This window comes from Aaosphaeria arxii (genome assembly GCF_010015735.1).
Source record: "Aaosphaeria arxii CBS 175.79 unplaced genomic scaffold BU24scaffold_12, whole genome shotgun sequence".
In the NCBI taxonomy this organism is placed as follows: Eukaryota; Fungi; Ascomycota; class Dothideomycetes; order Pleosporales; genus Aaosphaeria; species Aaosphaeria arxii.
In genome coordinates, this window is record NW_022983485.1 from 950654 (window position 1) to 969262 (window position 18609).

General features: G+C 50.0%; 10 protein-coding genes across 10 annotated transcripts; 3 read left to right on the top strand and 7 right to left on the bottom strand.

Annotated features, from left to right (window-relative positions):
• Positions 1-261: 261 nt before the first annotated feature.
• BU24DRAFT_357367 (uncharacterized protein) lies at positions 262-2044 on the top strand (the record flags this gene model as incomplete). The annotated part of the gene is made up of 3 exons (XM_033523950.1): positions 262-1145; positions 1196-1628; positions 1676-2044. 3 exons carry the CDS (start codon positions 262-264, stop codon positions 2042-2044), a joined length of 1686 nt encoding a protein of 561 aa, XP_033378471.1.
• An 84-nt stretch (positions 2045-2128) lies between these two features.
• BU24DRAFT_71440 (uncharacterized protein) lies at positions 2129-2695 on the top strand. Its single transcript, XM_033534562.1, has one exon. The coding sequence runs from the start codon at positions 2228-2230 to the stop codon at positions 2522-2524; it is 297 nt and encodes a 98-aa protein (XP_033378472.1). The 5' UTR covers positions 2129-2227; the 3' UTR covers positions 2525-2695.
• A 171-nt stretch (positions 2696-2866) lies between these two features.
• On the top strand, positions 2867-6566 carry BU24DRAFT_357228 (uncharacterized protein; the record flags this gene model as incomplete). Its single annotated transcript, XM_033523938.1, has 7 exons — positions 2867-3718; positions 3758-3979; positions 4029-4429; positions 4480-4585; positions 5608-5795; positions 5926-6279; positions 6377-6566. The coding sequence occupies 7 exons, from the start codon at positions 2867-2869 to the stop codon at positions 6564-6566; spliced, it is 2313 nt and encodes a 770-aa protein (XP_033378473.1).
• Positions 6567-6870: 304 nt separating this feature from the next.
• BU24DRAFT_71491 (uncharacterized protein) lies at positions 6871-8398 on the bottom strand. Its single transcript, XM_033534563.1, has one exon. The coding sequence runs from the start codon at positions 8263-8265 to the stop codon at positions 7174-7176; it is 1092 nt and encodes a 363-aa protein (XP_033378474.1). The 5' UTR covers positions 8266-8398; the 3' UTR covers positions 6871-7173.
• Positions 8399-9222: 824 nt separating this feature from the next.
• BU24DRAFT_496917 (uncharacterized protein) lies at positions 9223-9866 on the bottom strand (the record flags this gene model as incomplete). Its single annotated transcript, XM_033534222.1, has 2 exons — positions 9223-9726; positions 9793-9866. 2 exons carry the CDS (start codon positions 9864-9866, stop codon positions 9459-9461), a joined length of 342 nt encoding a protein of 113 aa, XP_033378475.1. The 3' UTR covers positions 9223-9458.
• Positions 9867-10836: 970 nt separating this feature from the next.
• Positions 10837-11611, bottom strand: BU24DRAFT_428167 (uncharacterized protein). Its single transcript, XM_033529405.1, has one exon. The coding sequence runs from the start codon at positions 11512-11514 to the stop codon at positions 11053-11055; it is 462 nt and encodes a 153-aa protein (XP_033378476.1). The 5' UTR covers positions 11515-11611; the 3' UTR covers positions 10837-11052.
• Positions 11612-12281: 670 nt separating this feature from the next.
• Positions 12282-12811, bottom strand: BU24DRAFT_428168 (uncharacterized protein). The gene has a single exon (XM_033529406.1). The coding sequence runs from the start codon at positions 12557-12559 to the stop codon at positions 12362-12364; it is 198 nt and encodes a 65-aa protein (XP_033378477.1). The 5' UTR covers positions 12560-12811; the 3' UTR covers positions 12282-12361.
• A 530-nt stretch (positions 12812-13341) lies between these two features.
• Positions 13342-14431, bottom strand: BU24DRAFT_428169 (uncharacterized protein). Its single transcript, XM_033529407.1, has 3 exons — positions 14351-14431; positions 14118-14195; positions 13342-14062 (listed from the first exon to the last, which is right to left on the bottom strand). The coding sequence occupies exons 1-3, from the start codon at positions 14407-14409 to the stop codon at positions 13795-13797; spliced, it is 405 nt and encodes a 134-aa protein (XP_033378478.1). The 5' UTR covers positions 14410-14431; the 3' UTR covers positions 13342-13794.
• BU24DRAFT_428170 (uncharacterized protein) lies at positions 14388-14702 on the bottom strand. The gene has a single exon (XM_033529408.1). It carries the CDS (start codon positions 14659-14661, stop codon positions 14500-14502), a length of 162 nt encoding a protein of 53 aa, XP_033378479.1. The 5' UTR covers positions 14662-14702; the 3' UTR covers positions 14388-14499.
• A 177-nt stretch (positions 14703-14879) lies between these two features.
• BU24DRAFT_455279 (uncharacterized protein) lies at positions 14880-18391 on the bottom strand. Its single transcript, XM_033531363.1, has 3 exons — positions 16922-18391; positions 16155-16869; positions 14880-16108 (listed from the first exon to the last, which is right to left on the bottom strand). The coding sequence occupies exons 1-3, from the start codon at positions 18216-18218 to the stop codon at positions 15061-15063; spliced, it is 3060 nt and encodes a 1019-aa protein (XP_033378480.1). The 5' UTR covers positions 18219-18391; the 3' UTR covers positions 14880-15060.
• Between the last annotated feature and the right edge of the window lie 218 nt (positions 18392-18609).

Below are 18609 nucleotides of genomic sequence, written 5' to 3' on the forward strand. Positions count from 1 at the left end.
TTTAGACTTGACAAAACCAACATTTTTTCTTTCGCAACACAGGAGAAGAATTCTGTAGGAGAGGTTGTTGCTTTTCTTGTATACCCTTATATTCGACCAAATCTTTCCACAATATCTTGCGTTCAGACCCGCCACGGCCCATTCATCTACCCCTGTACGCTATCCGACAGTCGCGTGAGCTCTAAACCATGACGGCGTAAGGGCGCAACAACGCCGGAAGGTCTTTCGGGACGGATTTTTGAAAAGGACCCTCAGTACGAAATGCCTGATACAACTGCCCCGCGAAAGGGCACGAGAAGAGCCTGTGACCCTTGTTCCATTCGCAAAGTTCGATGTGACGGTAACCATCCGTGTGCAAGATGTATCGCCGCAAGTTGGGATTGTACGTACCTCAAAACTCATGGAAAATCCGGACCCAAGGGACCCAGGAGGACGACAGAAGCCGCCATCAGGAGGTTGCAAGAGCGCAACCGGTCGAATTTTGAATTGCATCGAAGTGACAGCGAGACCAGCCTTGACAGTGGGAGTCCAAGTACCGCCGACATCCCTTTGGTAGACCACCTGCCAATCGGTGACTCCAACTTGGATGGAACAGGATGGCCAGACATACTGTCGCCTCCACTACATCCTGCGATTCAGAGAGAACCTCAGCGCATATCTACATCGTGTATCTCCCAGTATCTTGAAATCTTCCGTGAGAGGGGTTATCCAATATGGCCAGTCATCGATACGGAGCCCTTGATAGCACGGCTGCTCACTGCCCCGGAGGACATGGAGGCTTATGGCTTAGCGTGTGCAGTCTGCGCGGTTACGATAAGTCAATTTCAGATTGACTCTGAGCCAGGAAGCCCCGTAGAGGGTCACTTTCGAGTAACCAGTGCTCTCTTCGCAGAGGAAGCGAAGAGAGCGCGTGAATTATCTGATCACCTCGAACACGTTACTATATGGTCTGTCCTTGGGAGTTTCTTTCTTCATGTACACTCGGCCAATGTCGGCCGAATGTCGACGTCGACGAACCTACTCGGCGAAGCGATCACCAAGGCACACATCATTGGCCTACACCGGATACAACACTATCATACAATGGATACGGAGCAGGAGCAGCATAGCTTGCGGGTGTATTGGCTCCTGTTCATAACAGAAAGGTAATTGGCTTGATTCTGTATGATTTTCCCGACGCTGATTGGTTTTACAGAGCTCATTCCATCCAACACGATGTGCCCACGATGCTTAGACGCACTCCCGGGCTTCCACAGATGGTGGATCTCCATGATGGAGCTGTAACACCCGCGTTTATTCAACTCTGTCAACTGTTCCAAATCTTGGACAATACCCTGACCGCCGACCCTTCATCCGTCCGTGAAGCGTTATCAAGGGCTCAACAGCAACTTAGCGATGATAGTGGATCTCGCTCGTTAGAGAATGAACTTGCTAGGGCCGACATATCGATGACTCAGCAGTGGATGCGGATCTTCCTCTGGCAACATGCTCTGGGAGTGACAAACTTGAGAACGACGGTGGAGAATGATGAGTTCTCTTTCTCTTATCCGGCCACTGTCGCACAGAATGCACTGAGCTTCCTAGGAACGCTATCACGGCAAAGCCTTGAAGCTCACGGTCCAGGGATGGTTAGTCAGTCAACACGTCGAACTCGGGCAAGTACTGACCATTACAGGAATCTAAACTCTTTGACATAGCAACATCCTTAGCCGATGTCATGATATGTGTTCCAACTATCAATTATGATGCTGGCTTCTCTATCGGTCCAAGGGATCTGATACATGAGCTTTCAACGTTGCTTGCTTCTTTCCGAGGCGGAAACCCTGCAGTCATCAACATCCTACAAGAGAAAATGAGCGCGCTGGGATTGAGTACATCGTCGCCTCGATTACTCACCGATGTCTCATCCTCAGAAGATGAACACGATACGTCGCGCGGACTCCCACAATCCACTTCTTGGAGCGACATGTCGCTATATACCCCGCCATCAACGACATTTTCAGAGTTGCCACCGGCGATGGCGGCCATGAGTATGTCGATGTAACACCAACCATATCAAGTGTGAGGAGGTTTCGCGTCCGTATGTGTAAAATTCACTTGTTGATATTTCGCTTCCGTGTTCATAGATCCTCTTCACTCTCTTACTGCAAAACTTGCTTTTCCTTGTACATAGATACAACTCACGACGCATGAGTTTTATACGAATACCCCAATATACGAGTCAAATATGATCCGTCGATTTCACACTTGGCTAATGTCCTTACCGTCTCCTGTGTTGTTTATATTCACCCGCCCCGCTACATCCTTGCTTCAGAACATCAGGGAGGTGAGTACTATCGATCACGTGATCTCCTTCTCGTGCAAGCTTGGCCAAATGACCTATAAAGGTAACCCCACTCAAGCATTTAGAAGACGGTACTCGTCGCAGAGCTGTTACCTTTTGTACCTCGGAAGTTCCCAATTACTAAGAATTGGATTTATAATAAGATGGGGATTGATGGAGTTATATACAGATAAGAGGTGACGTTGGCGGTTATGGACGTCGTCAGGGGAGCTAAGAATTGCGTGCGAGATGGGGATGTCGCACGCCCGGCACAGGGCACCAATCACCAACCTCTCCATATCACATCTGTCTCACTGTTATTTGGAGCCTGATACCCGCGACATCCAATATCCGAATGATGCAACCCGCTGACGACGTCGACCTCGCTCCCTCTGCTGTCGTCGAGATGCTCAACATGTCACCATCTACATTCCTCCGTCGCCCCGAGAATGTGATGAAAGCGGCGATACCAGCGACATAATATTCCACGATTACTACCCAAACTACAGTCTCGCTACACCAAATCCTTTCGAACTCGACAATATGGCGGCTACTCCAGAAGAAGAGCAACCGTTGCTCTCATCGTCTCCATCTCCATCAATAACCCAGGTATCTACACGGTCGAGCTCCAAGACAGCATATGGAAGCGACGAAGAATCAAACGGAACAATAGCCGTTGGAGAGGTATCCCGCGAAATCGAGGACGACGTCCTACCCGAAACCTCAGTACTTGGAAGGAACATTACCTGGCCGAGCGCGTACATTCTCGTCATATCGCGCGTCATTGGCAGCGGCATCTTTGCAACTCCAGGTGCCATCCTGCGAGGAGTCGGAAGTGTCGGGTTGAGCCTTTCGCTCTGGTTTGCAGGTGCTATCATCGCTGCCTGCGGTCTGGCGATATCCCTCGAATATGGCTCCATGCTCCCAAGATCGGGCGGCGAGAAGGTCTACCTGGAGTTTACATACCGAAAACCGAGATATCTAGCATCGACTCTGGTGGCAGTACAGGCCGTTCTGCTTGGATTTACTGCGAGTAACTGCATCGTTTTCGCTCAATACACGCTTTTCGCCTTCGACATTGAGGGAACGGATTTCATCCGGAAGACCTTAGCGATTGGCCTTCTTACAATCATCACCATCATCCACGGGTGTTTTCTGAAGACTGGAATCCGGATACAGAATTTCCTTGGATGGCTCAAGGTCGGCCTTGTCATTTTTATGATCTTCGCTGGTCTGTTCGTGGTAGTATTCCAGCGCCACGACACAGAGGTCAGAAGAAACCATTTCCCGCCTGCAGAGGATCTCTGGAAAGATTCGGACTGGAGCTGGGGTGTCATCTCTACTGCGTTGTTCAAGGTCTTCTACTCGTATGCGGGGCTTAATAACGTCAACAACGTTCTCAACGAAGTCAAGAACCCCGTACGAACCCTGAAGTCAGTTTCAGTCACCGCACTGGCCACGGCTTGCATATTGTATGTTTTGGTCAATATTGCGTATTTTATTGTCGTCCCGCTAGAGGAAATCCGCGATAGCGGCGAGTTGATCGCTGCACTGTTCTTTGAGCGTAGTTTTGGTCCACAGTTAGGGAAGAAGATTCTCCCCCTCGCAGTTGCATTGTCTGGCGCTGGGAATGTCATGGTTGTTACTTTTGCTCTGGTTAGTATGGAAATCTGCTCATGGCAATCAATGACTGAACTATGTCTAGGCTCGACTGAACCAAGAGATTGCCCGTCAGGGATTTTTACCCTTTTCGAAGATTCTGGCGTCCTCGAAGCCTTTCAACGCCCCGTTGGGAGGACTCATTGTACACTACATCCCATCACTTTTGGTCCTAGCACTTCCTCCGTCTGGAGACGTCTATTCCTTCATTTTGGAAGTTGAAGGGTATCCCGGACAAATTTTCGCACTTGCTGTATCAGTTGGCCTTTTGATACTGCGTTACCAGCGGCCTGACCTCAAACGGCCGTTCAAGGCCTGGATTGCAGCCGTGGTCTTTCGGATTGGCCTGAGTGCCGCACTTCTAGCTGCGCCGTTCTTCCCTTCGAAGGACAAGGTCAACAAGGGAGGAATTTGGTATGCTACTTACGCCGTAGTTGGGATTAGCATGTAAGTGTATATTTGAAGCTCAAAGACGAGGATCAGGCTAACAACACAAGTATCGTATTTGGCTTGCTTTACTGGTATATCTGGACACGTTTGATCCCCAAATTGAGGGGATATCGCCTCGAAGAAGAGACGAGTATTCTTAATGACGGCACGACAGTAACGACACTTGTTCACGTTCCTCGAACTTAGAGAGATTTCTGGATTCTTAGGCATTGCTACATATTTTTGCACTTCTCTTTTCCTATACACATTGGCAGCGTTATCTCACTCATTAATTCTTGCACTTTTCGCAGGCATCAGTGGTTAGATTTAGATACAATCTTGACATCATATGATTTAGACGAAAACATAAGAATCTGACTCCACTCGCTACCTCTGAAATATGACATGCAATTCATCCACGTACAACGATTAGAAATACCACATAGATTGCACCAATGCCATTGAAGCATCAAACGCAATCCTCCAGTATTTATCAGCACCACCGCACCCAACCCTGCATGCGTTGGACCCTCTGACACCATAACATCCAACCATGCAATTCCAGTCTCACAGGCATGAGAAACTGCACGTTAAGCCTTGCATTCGGACGAACACTAGCGGGATTAGCTCGATTCGTACGACTCGGCTTTGAAATGCAATGCGATCACTCGTTGCTGTTGGATGATTGCGTGCTTGCGGGGAAGTCATACTGTAGAGGGGGGGTAGCTTACATATCCGAAATGGTAGCTATCGTACGTCTTACGTCGAACGACTGGCTGTGATGGGGAATGGTGTGATGCGCCCCACGCTGTCGAGGGATGGAGTATAAAGACGTGGTGGTGGACGGCCCGAAGTGCATTTACTTTTTGCAAGATACTCTTCTTGTATTCGCTTTGCTAGCTTGCTACAATACATCCTGACTCGACGATCTCTGTGACTTCATCCCCGTGAAACTATAAACCACCACCACAACCACCACAACCTCCACAACCTCCACAACTACCACAACTACCACAACCATGGCCACAGCAGCAGTCCAACTCCCCCAATCCACACCCACATTCACCCCGTCCGTCCTCCCCACCACCACAACCCCCCAAACACCGAAACCCCAAGACGTCGAAACAACACTCAACTACCACAAGCCCAACGCCGACGGCTCGCCACCCCACCCAACCTACACCGACCGCCCGGAGACCTACGAGCGGCCGTTCGAGAGCCACAAGGCCACGGTGCGCGACGTCCGCGGGCGGGAGAGCGAGTACACGCTCGACGGGAACGGGTTCGAGTTTTACAAGCACACGAGCGAGGAGAAGGATTTCCTGGACGAGGAGCAGATCAAGAGCAGGTATTACCCGGAGACGGAGCAGTTGCTTAAGGATGCGTATGTTACCCACCCCCTTCTCCCTTCCAACTGTTCTCTTTCCTCAATGCAATTTCCATGCATGAGAAAAAGAAATTCAAAAGCAGCAAAGGTCGAACGTGAGAAAGAGCATTTCTGACGGATGTAATAGGACTGGCGCATCCCGCATCTTCATTTTCGACCACACGATCCGTCGCCAACCCAACACGCCCGCCAGCACAACCAGCCGCAACCTCCGCGGCCCCGTCCAGCGCGTCCACATCGACCAGTCGTACTCCGCCGCGCTGTCCCGCGTCCCGCACCACCTCCCCGAGGAGGCGGAGGAGCTGCTGAAGGGCCGCGTGCAGATCATCAACGTGTGGAGGCCGATCAAGACGGTGCAGCGGGATCCGCTAGCCGTCGCCGAGGCGAGCAGCGTCGATGATAAGAGTTTGGTGGTTACCGAGCTGATTTATCCGACGAGGAGGGGCGAGACGTTTGCTGTTAAGCATGATCCGGGACATAGGTAGGTCATTCCTTCCATTTTTCCCTTTCCCGTTCCTTTTTTCTTCTTTGGGGTGCCGTTTCCGGGGCGAGGCAGAGCGGAGGCTAACGCCGTGTAGGTGGTTTTACAAGAGCCAGCTCTCTCCTGAAGAAGTGCTGTTGATCAAGTGTTTCGACTCGAAGCTCGACGGGCGCGCTAGGAGAGTTCCACATACGGCGTTTGAGGTTCCAGGAACTGAGGATAAGGAGAAGAGGGAGAGCATCGAGGTCAGGGCGTTGGTTTTCCATTCGGATGATACGCTTGAGTGAGTTGGGTGGATTGAATAGGATCTAGGGTTGGTGGGTTATGTTGAGACGAATGCGCGTGTAAGTGTGGATTGAGAGGACAGACTGTTGATGTTAAATTTGCTGGAGTTTTGGGTTCGGAAGCGAATACATGCTGCCAATTTGGAATCTTTCTCAAGCAACGCGATGTGGAGGAGAAATGTGAGAACTGTTAAGATGCGTGCACGAGTATGCTAGAAAGAGATAATTTGCATGAAAGACTCATTAATCATTACCATTGCGGATATAAAGACATGGTGGTGTTACAATTGGTGATAGTACAAGGAGAAGAGGAGAGTTGGAAAGATGTTTCAAAAGAAACACTTTTGAAAACGAGAAGAAAAGGAAAAGACGGATGTGGGCCCAAAAAACAATAAACCTCTCAACTCGAACGCCATGTTGCAGCAACCCTGGGTATATCTCGAACATAGTGGGGAGAATTGAATATCCCAGCTCGCTTTTAAATCCAGGGTATATGCCGATCAAATAGGGAAAGAAACTCCAGTTCCGTACACCGTCAATCCGGGGTATCCGCTGAAGGTACGCGAGCCGTTTCATGAGCGAAGCGACAGGGTGAATGGTTAGGGCATGTCTATGCCACGGTTGAAGTAGGGGATTGGACGTCAATAACGCCCCATGGGTTGGTGACTTCGCCGTAACACCATAGGCAAATTACTCGTTCTGTTTCATCATCGAGTGTTTCTCCGCAATTGCAGAGTCCAGAAAGCTCATCGGCTACGCCTTCGGTGGATTCTTCTACGGTCTTCTGTTCTAGTTGGTAACAACGAAGACAAAGCCATCGGTCAAGGAATTGGCTCTTCAGTGTGCAGTCGCACACGGTGTGTGTTTTGTCACCGCGGCGGACAAAATTTGATAGGCACGTTTTGCAGCATGGTCGCTTGCGTTTCTCGGTAATGTCCCAAAAGGCTCTGAGGATAGAAGACGGATGGGCTATCCCTGATGACACCTCGGCAGCTATGGGACGCATTCCCAGGTCCATGCTGATCAGTTCCTCGATTTCCACCGGAGACACAAATGTAGGAGAGTCGAGTGGGATATCGAGAAAGCCTTGATCATGGTGTGGTAATTCTCCCCACCGTGCAGCGCCATTTGGTAGGTCGTCGTTTGCAAACATGTGGGAATGGCTTAGCACTCCCATTTCGGTCTCATCTAAGAGCACAAAGCCGCTGTAATTATCGAATTCATCTGGCTCATCTGCAGGATGCCGGATGCTTTGGTAGACGCAATGTATTCGACACTCGTCACATGTAGTGACCTTGCACTTGACGCATGGCCGAGACTCAACTTTCCGATTTTTGGCGACAGTACCACACTGATTACTCTCCACGGCTCCTTGGCTGAACTGGGATCTCTTATGTAGGTCATTTCGTATGGCGACACCACGGCCATCACAGGGCATCTTCTTAAGCAAGCTACACCGGCTTGTATTTCTCGGGAAAATGGCATTGTAAGTCGCTTTAGAGGTCGCCGCCAGTGCATGCAGGTCCTTTGGGAAAAGGTGTTTCGTGATTCCCACTAGCAAGCCATATTGCTGGAGAATACAGATGAGCTGACATATCTTGCCCGGACTTCCTGCATCTATCTCTTGAGCAACCTTCTTTGAAGGAAGCGATTCTGCGGGACTTTGACATCGCTTTCGCTTCATGGTAGAGCTGTGTACCATGGCTGGAAATGGACCAGCCCTCTCCGATGTAGGACGACTGTCTAGCGTAGAATAGTAAACGCTTCCTCAACCGTCGTATGATTGGAGTACCGAATGTCTGGAAGAGGTTACAAGAGATTTAGCGACTGATGTAGGATCTGCATGCTGAGGCTAGAAGCCAACGCTGCATACGAATCGGCAACAGGGAAATATCAAATCACAAGATAAGCTTGCCAGCTTGAGTAGCAGCAAAGCTTCGGGATCCACTGTCGTTTCCAGAGCCTGGCATGGGAGGCACAGTGGAAAGTCGAATGATCCGGCACGGTTTCCAAAGGCGAAAGTCGCAACGAATAAACAAAACACGGGTGGCGATATCTGAAGGGTTTATAGCCCCCAGCACACGGCCATTGTGGAAAAAACCGGGCCAGGGTACGTGCGAACTGGGATCTGGGGATCTTGCATTGGGGAGAGGAAGTTTAGCAACGTACAAGCTCAGAAGTAGAATGTTTAGTACTCGTGTGACCTATAGAGCTTCGCTGGGTGCGCCCTCAGGCATCGACATTCGTATACACATTATTCGGATAAGAGGTTGAGGGTTGAAAAAAATGTTTCGGGCTGACTCGGAACACAGTAACTCGTGACGCGAAAAAATCGGGCAGTCGGAGTGTGCGTCGGCAAAGGCTCGAACACAAACCGACGCGCGAGAACGCAGTAACAACTGCAAACAGCAGTGAAGAGGTCAAAGAGACAAAGATATTAGTGAAGAAAATAACCTGGGGATAGCTCGAGCAAAGGGAGGGTTGAGGTTTCCGAACGTCGTCGCTTCTGTGGAGAAATTACGGAGCACGTGTTGGTGGTGCTAAGTGAATGGTTAGTCATGTTGAGACGCTAACCTAGGATGGTTAACCTCGGCCTCTATCGAGATCTAATCTAATCTATCCCGTTGCCCGCTGTCAGATCTTCAACCATTTTCCGATGCCTTCGCTAGGATTCCCATTACATCATTGAGCCTCATAGAACTTGCATGTCACTCCTATGGGGTATATTTTACTACTCAAGTACAGACGTCAAGTCTTTTAATCGCCCCGAGGACGAAAAGATTCAATTACTTTATGCGGTATTCGACATCAAACGACGCCCAATTTTGATAATTTGAACTCAAGTCCATTTATCAACTCCAGTCGATTCTTGTCATTCCCAGTAAGATCAGAAGTCTAATCTTTCTTGTCGGGAATGCTGTAGCAGCATCCGATGTCCAAAACGTTGTAGAAGGTGCAGTCTCTCTGAACCCAGAATCCACCCTTCTTGTAGCAGGTTTCCTTCTTCGTACAGATGCCCGATGGATCAGAGCGACCGCATGGAGCAGGATAAGGATCAGCGGGGATGGCGCTAGCAATTGCAAGTGGAAGCAGTGCAGTGAGGAAGATGAGCTTCATTGCTACGACAATCAGTACCCTTCCACAGAGCGAGATTCGAGGGGTCCTTACTTGTAGGTTTGTATTTGTATATTCGCAAATCGATGTAAGGTAATGTCAATGCTGCACTTACAGTTCTGTGTCGATCTTAGCCTCCAGTGATCCACTCCTTTTATATGTCTCTCGACGAACGTTTCGCGGAGGCATATAGATTAACGATGATGCTGCTCACTGTTTAGTAACTCGGATTCTGGACGACATAATGCTGCGCGCCGGATTCTTTTTGGTATCAAGAATCCTACTATACGAGACCAAACTCTACAGCATAGCCAATCGAAGGTCGCGGAAACAGAATCGCAAGGTTTAACAAGGCATCTTAATATCCAAACGACCAACAAGCTTCACGTTTTCATGATTTTGGAGCCCCTCACTCGCATGTTCCGCAGCCGTTCTTCATATCGAGTATATTGCATGACATCACGTAGCGAGAAGCGAACTGCCATCTTGACCCGGCTACGAGACATGACATTGCATGATTCGCGATAAGAGAACTGTGGGTCGTTCTTCCAGATTGCGGGGCTCGTATAATGAATATAAGTATTCGAGTCAAGCGGCATCTTTGCATTTGAGGAGTCAATTGGTAGACTTGACGGTTTGCAAAGAGGTAGCAAGTAAGAGAGGCAGGTGATTTCTCAATTGAATGGCTAAATATAGTGTTGTAATTGATGCAAGACAAATGGGGTTGACGGCAAAATGCAGGACTCCTACCCAGGATGATGGTGATTGGCCAACGACAATGACCAAGTGTTCTAGCCAATCTTCGGATACAAGACCTGGAAAGCGTTATCTTTGAGAAGGAGAAAAGTGTATTGATTTAGAAGCTTGTATTGGCAGATGTGTCGATTAGCAGATCGAACTTTGACTTGCGAATAGGAAACCTCTCTGCTGCTTGAACTGATTCATATTTCCGGAATATCTGGAATGAATAAGTCTACCCTTATACCAACGTAAAGGATTCAATTTGTTAAACACATAGTTACAGAAAGTACACATTCACCACATGGGATGGACAGTTGCGTCTGGCGCATAGGACACGACTATGTGGAGACTATCAGCACCAATACATCACAACAAGGCAAGACGAGCTTTTCATGAAAGTTTCTAGGGCTATGCAGCCCTCAACTTCAACAGAGTTTTCATTATCATTAAGTGATTCACATTATAGCTTTTTCGACGTTCAGTAACGATCCTGGTAGGCCTTGAATTCTCACACCTGGAGGCGAGTCCTTCGGTTAAATTGCCGCTCACTATCCATGTCTCGAAGGACAAGCGATGTTGCAGTCTCTTTCTCCCGTCGACCGTCCATTCCGTTGTCAAGTCATCAAGTCTTCCTCTATGGGGCGCAGGCGCTGCGGATGATACGGGTGTTGCACTCGGAAGTGAGGACCCAGAGCTGGTTCTTGTAGGTATCGGCGGTGTTGACATTGCGGTAGTATCCCCAGCCCGCGGTCTGGCCAGCCGTCTCGGAGCACTGCTCAGTGATGCTTCGGATGGTGTTGGCGAGGCTGTCACCATCGACCTCGTAGGCGTTGTTGCAGTTCTGGTTGTAGATCTGCACTTGGACGCATTTGCCGTTGACTTGCTCCTGGAACTGGTAGCGGGTCATGCTGGGTTGTGCGGTGAAGGACTCCTTGGTCAGAATCACGTCGGCGAAGGCATTGAAGTCGTCGCTGGTGAGAGAAGAGCCGGAGCACTCGCGGATGCCAACGGGAGCGCCATGAGGCTCGGGAGAGACTGGGCTCGCGGCGACGAAGGGCGCGACGGCGAGGAGAGTAGCGAGGATGTTGGTGTACATTTTGAATAAAACGAAGGTGGTTTTGGGTTTTTTGGTAGTAGATCGAAGTATGATACAGAGAAAGAACTGTTGATTGCTGATGCTTCTTTCAAAAGAGTGCTTCTTGAAGCTGGTATTTCTATATGCACATCTATTCTCCATGAGGCCATCATCTTGGTCCACTTTTCCCACGGCCCGAAACTATCAAGAACCCGATGGGGTAACTATCTGCATTGTCTTCTAGAATGCTTCCCTACATTCCCACTCTTGTGTTTCCTTGAGCACCCTTTTGTCATTGTTTCTCGCCATGTTCGTGTTTATGGATTGCGGAGAGCCAATAGCGACCACCCCCGATATTATTCAATATTGAGATCGAATTGACCCACGACTAGGTTGTTTCATCTGGCCCTCTCTCCACCCCCAAAAAGCGCATCTGTCTAGCCAGCGGGCAAAAATAGAATTTCAGATGGGGAAACTAAACTAATAAACGACTTTGTCTCTGCATTGCAACGTTACTAAACTCTGTGCTTGCCCCCGATTTGGACTCTCCCCAGCGACCAGAATCGCGGACGGAGTCCACTAGACCGAGGATCTCCTCCCTTTTTAGAGATTAGGCTTTGCAGTCGGCCACTTTTTCGAGATTCCCCTAGCGTCGAAACAGCGACGGAAAGGATCAAAAGTGGAACTCGCAGTTCGTATCGACAGTATTACTCCAGTTTTCGCCCTGTTTCGTTGCCTTTTCAATCCATTCAAGTCTACCAACCCTTTTCTGGGGCGATGGGGCCAATGACGTTGCGCTGCAAAGCAACGCGCCACACTTTTTCCTTTTCGTTTGTCAATCCCGATCAGAGGCTGGGATGCGGAAGCTCTACTGGGTGGTGTTATTGTTAGCTGTCAGATCGAGCTTGACCATAATGGTATCATGCGATTTCTCGATTACATGGGTGAGGAGGACGGGGCTGGCTGGAACTGGGTTTATGAGACCCGGAATACGAGATGCAGGTGTCGTTGGGGACAAGACAATACAATGCAATACTCTGTCGCCACTCCTGCAATGTATACACATTATTGTACTATGCTGGTAGCATCAGCAAAGCCATGCGGCGGTGTCCGAGGATGCTCAACATCATAGAAATGATACGTCGTTTGTACGAGTACTTCACAAGCGCAACGACAACTTCCATGTCCCCTTACTCGCACCTTACTCTTCAGTATCAAGGTACCTGACTCCCTGTTGAAGTCACGATACTCAACACGTCATAGTCAACCCCCAACCAAAGACAAAAAAAGAACCTGACTCGACATGACGACGATGATGATCATGGGGGAGAACGAGATACGACGATAACGTCCAGGTTGTAAGCAACCTAGGCCCGCACGCGAGACGGGAGTATCCTGTGATTTACGGTTGTGGCGGAAATCAATTAGAGCCCCACTTCGGAACCAGGCACAGGCACTTGTTAAGCTCAAGGGAGGCGGTTTTGCGGTGCTTGTTGCAAGCCACCGACTGCCAGCACACGATTTGATTCCGCCTCATTATATGGCTCAAGCTTCGGCGGCTTGCTTTTCAGCTGCGGCGGCCGTTGCCGTTTGGACGTTGGCGTCGGGTGTACCGAGTCATGAATGTTGGAGATGTATCTGTAGCTACTTGCAGATTGGGAGAGCGATTCCGAAAGAGTACACTGCTTTGAACCGTCTAGATCTTAGGGAGAGATGCATGAAAGAACTGATTCAATTCACGAGACTCGGCTTGCAAAAAGTAAGAAAAACCCTGCGCGCAGGCTTTGTCCACGGTCAGAGTCAGAGTCCAGACCCAACAACTCTAGTCAAGTTCGTTCAGCAGGTACATCAATGCCTCTTCTATTGCCATTAGGCGCTGATTCTCGGTCGAGAATCGTATCACTCATTTTCGATGTCAATATGGCCCTTTTGCTCCATCGTTAAGCGCTCCTATTCTAAAAGGTGAACATGATAAGCCAACCGCTTGTCTTAGGGTTGAATGGTTGGATAAAGGAAATACAGAAGAGGTTCTACTGTTATCTCCTCTCCTCCTTACAACCCATTGAACTGCTAGGAACACGTTCAAACAAGCTCCATGTCATTCGCTGAACAATGAATACAAGTAAGATCCAGTAAGCAGTATGTACTCGCACCACTTCCGTCCATCATCTTTTCATCACAAACGCACACTCCAACCTCCACCTACTACCCCCAAAAGACACAAATCAGAAAATCAGGAATACCATTCACCTAATATCTACATACCCCCATCCCTCATCACCCATCCGCACACACTTTCCCTCATCCCTTAACAACCCTACTCACTTTATACTCCACCACCACCCCCTTCACCCCCTCCTCGTTAGTGACAAAGTGCCCCGCCGCAACGTACGTCCCATTCTGCAACTCCTTGTACGCCTCGCTCCCAGTCTCGAACGAGAACGTCACGAACGAGTCGCCGTAGGGCGTCGTATGGGCGTCCGCACCGCCGCCCAGGATGGCCTGGACGCCGGGGGTCAGCGCGACGGTGCCTTTGTAGTACATGGCGAAGACGGTGCCGTCGTTGTTCCTGTGGGAGGGTTGTGAGTGAAAGGGGAGATATGGGAGAGGGAGGGGAGGTGTACTTGACTTGGCTACGGACGTCGAGGCGCATGTTTTTGCCGTCGGCGTCGTTGTGGATGTAGTCGTATCCTACGCCGTGTCTATAATCTCGTCAGAACGTGATATCTCTTCTCATTCCTCGGCCCTTATTTCTCGTCTCTCCATCGTCCTTCCCAGCTTCCACTCCCCCTCTCCCATTCCTCCTCTTCCCCCTAACGTCGACAATTTCGAAAAGATATGGAGAAATCAATCATACAGTTCAGCATCAAGCTTTGGCTCAAAACCCGGTTCGCTCTTCACCGATCCAGACACCATTGGCACGATCACCAGCGGCGAGCCGTGCTGGGCTCCTGTTGCGATGGGAGCATCGATGGTTACCTATTTTCACGAACAACCGTCAGTCAATCAATTGTTCTTTTCTTGTGGTTTCTTGGGGGTTTGTATTTTGTATGGACGATCAGGTGATGTGCATATTGATGTATGGAAAGGTGAGGGGAGAGGGGCACGAGGGACAGAAAGACGTACTCGCACTGTGAAAGCGGGTTGAAGACTTGGGAATCCGGACATCTTGGAGAGAATGAATTGGATGTATTTGGTGGTGATTGGAGTTCTGGAGGGAGAGAAGTGCAACAATTGATGCTTTAATAGTGGGATAGATGTTGTTGGATACCTCCTAGCTATACAAATCGAGCTCAACAGCTACCCCGCGGCGCCGCCTACCTCCGATGCGGGCCCGCCTTTGCAACGCCTTGCTGCGCGACAACTTCCGTTCTGCCGACATGGCATGATGGACCACGATGATAAAACTGCGAGTGTAAGAAGGATTCGTAGATCGTGAAGTCAGCGTCAGCAAGTGGACAGCAGTGCTCTATCATTCATTTCGAAATTTTTGTCATCTAATACTTGTATTCCAAATACCAAAGTCATGATCATCATTAACAGGATTGCTATGCCTGCAGGAGTACACTAAAACCCGCTCTTCCTCTTATCCTTCGCCTTCTTCTTCGACATCAACGGCCGACCCCCGTGCCTCCCAGGCTCCATCTGACTCTGCACGATAGGAATCTGACTACTGCTTGGAAATTGCGGCATCACCTGGCTGCTCATGCCCAGGCCAAACATAGGCGGCGCCGGCGAGCTTCGAACGCCGCCCCGATCCATTCCGATGAGAGGCTGACTCTCTGCTTTCCTCTGCTCCTTCTCCAATTCGCGTCGCTGTCTTTTGCGGAGCTGCTCTTCTTTCTTTCGTCGGGCTTTGAGGTTGCGAAGTCGCGATTCCTCGTCGTCGTCTTCGTCGTCATAATCGTCTTCGGCGCCGAGGATCTTGCCGTCCCATTGGTATGCTCTGGGGTCCGCGCCGGGCGTCCATTGTGTCAAGACATCGCGGATGCCAGGGGGCGTCACGGGTTGTAGTTTGTCGAATTGGAGATGTTGGCCTAGCCTTGTGAAAGGGCTGACCGGTAAGGGCTCTGCAGTAGTTGCGGTCACACCTGTTGGAGCTAGAGATGGGAGAGGCTGAGAAGCCGTTAGACCCTGTTGAGCCGCAGGCTGTGACCACGAAAAGGTTGTTTGGGGCTGAGGCTGCGAGAATGAATTCATTCCAACGTTCGGCTGGTCCATGCCTTTGCGCGATGGTAAGATTGGCAGATGCACAGTCGGCTCTTGTTCTGCTTGCGTACCAGGGGGACCTGTGCTATTATCCATACGTATTCGGATACTCGCGAGTATGACTTCAGCAGATATGCGACGGGCCAATTGCTCTTTTGCCTGTCGGACGGGTATAGAGACATGTGCTGGGAGTGAACCAATCCAATGAGCGAGGATGGTGTCATAGAGAGAGGAAATGGTGGCTCTCTCGTCATCCTCGCCACCAATACGAAGGATGCTATCGAGCGAAATCCGCTCTAGGTGGTGAGGAAGATCTCGCTCCGTATCATCCAGGAGCCTTTGCAATTGTACAGATGCTTCATCGACGTCCTCAACTCCGATCTCAGATGTTGTAGAAAGTTCAAATCTAAGACTATTAGTTTGGTTACGACAGATGGCTGCAAAAATCTTACAATGTCTCTGTGGGTACTTCTTCCTGTACAAGCTGTTCATCCAAGATAGAGCTGACCTCTTGAATGATACTCGTGACACTCTCGGATTCCGTGTTTGAGTCTTCCGTTCGAGCTGCCGATTTCACCAAAGTCTGGTATATCAGCCGATTGTCTACTTCCCGGGTATTCGTCCAGTACTGAACGTTCGAGGCCATGTCGATATTCGTACTAGTAGAACGCCTCTGCGGATGCGACAGAAGCAACTGTGGTTTCGATGTGGGGCCCAACCCAACAGCAACGATGAATTCACTGTGGTCGACATTAGTAGGCGATCGACCTACAGCAAGATGCGGGCGGGTGATTCTAGTCCAGCCTGGTAGATCTACACTCATCCGGGCATGTTGGGGAGATCTGCCAGGCTCGTACACAAGTAGTGACTGAAGAATACTAAAATCCGAGAGCATTATGGCAAGACGATAGAAGCGAACGCCTGAGTGGGAGTAGCCAGGGCCGAGTCCTGTACCACGGACATTATCATCCTCCCCGTACTCTAAAGCGTCTAGTTGGAGGTTGACGATGTGAAGGGGCTTTTCCACGGACCCGAAAAGAGTCCGGTCGAGGTCCAATTGCAGTGGATCTGAGCAAGAATAGGGGAGTCCGCCACGTTGATCGTGGAATTGGAATCTAAAGATCGTGATCAAAGGATTCAAACGTGAGTGTACGAATACAAGCGTTTCTAATGATCGAGTCAGCACATAATTCTACGCCAAGATGGAAAGTTCAATTACCTGATTCCGAACTCGCATGAAGATAAATCTGAAGCGTGATATCATCCGTCCCCCGATAATGAAAAGAAGACACCAATGTGCGACCTCCTTTCACAGGGTTGCTGTATTCGGGAACATCGGTCGGAGGATTCACCGCCATGACGAGCAATTGCCTGGATGTGATCACAAATAGGTGACCTTTATGCGCCGGATGCTTCTGTACATCCAAAATCCAATCCGGTGATTTTGCCAATATAGGCGAGGGGCACTGCAGCAAGTTCGTCTGTCCACCTCGAATGTCGAAGATTCGCATCACCCTTCGGTTGCAAACAACAACGGTATTCACGTTCCCGATCCATAATATTCTCCCCCATCCATCAGCTTGTAGCCCAGGTCCAGACTCTGTGGCAAATTCCCCGGGTGTGGCATCCAGAGATCCCGTCACTGTGCACGACATCTTATATTCGCTCTCCCGGTATCCAGCATCGATATCCCAAACGCTCCAAAACCCCTTCTGATCAACAACTCCAAACTGGCGCTGATATTCAAAATTAAACGTCACATCCGCATGGGGCGCTCCCCCCGTCTGCTCAATCGACAAAGCCAATATCCGATGCGCATCCAGTCGCGAAGGAGGGAGTCTATGGAACTGCGACCGAAACGCCGTGACATTGTTCTGCCAGGGTCGAAAAATGACAGTCCTCGTAGGGTATCGCACAGCCAGAAAAGACGACCTATTCTCGGCCTGCGAGAAGCATATCTGCTGTATCGGCGCCGCATCATCGGCCCAATATCCACATTCGCAGTTGGCTAGAGAGGGCCCTTCGATCCAAAAGCTCCTGTCGGCGCCCCATCCAAGTCTCTCCTTTGTGACAGCCAACAGGCAGAGAACGCTGCCCGAGTCTCCAGTCGGTATCGCGGCGATGCGGCGCGGGTACATGTACCGCCCGCCGCCCGTGAACGTGCCAAAAGAGAGTAGCGGGCCAATCGCCGGGTCGTAGACTTCGGTCGTCGAGGATATGGCCGCGGAGACCTGCGCGAGGTTGGGTAGGATGTCGATTGCAGGTGCGATTTCTGGACAGGCGCGGCTGAGGGTTTTGGTCGACTGCTGCACTTCTTGGTTGGTTTTTCCACATGGTCCTCCTGCAGTGCTGTGATCGGCTTCAGTGGACGACGGTACTACAAGCTTGAAGGAGCCCAATTGTCGTAAGCGTCCATTCTGTCCAGGTGTCCTTTCAAACCCCCACGAGCTGGTTTCCAAATCGTACAACGGCTGTCCCGGGTGGCCATAGTTCAGATTGAACGGCGAGTTAGCCATTTGGGTTCAAAAGAGGTGTTCGTCTGCCGAGTAGAGGGACCAAGAGTAATGGCATAATTGATCGGCGGAACGTAAGAATACAAAATACTGAATCCAACTTTATTGTATAGGAGGAGGGCGCGAGACGCGTACGCGCGACGATAGAGGTGAAGGCCGTGTAACTTTTTTTCCCGCCTGTCCTCGAGAGCTCCAGTTCGGGAAAGCGATCAGACATTCCCCGCAGCTTTGCGCTAAACTGCGAAACGCATGGTCACGTGATTGTCGATTCGACGTTTGTTTTGCCTAGCAACCGATGCGGGAAAATCAAAACAACAATTCACCACCACAACCACAACCATAACCACACCCTGTCTACCATATCATACATCCACTACCACGTCACCGAAACCGC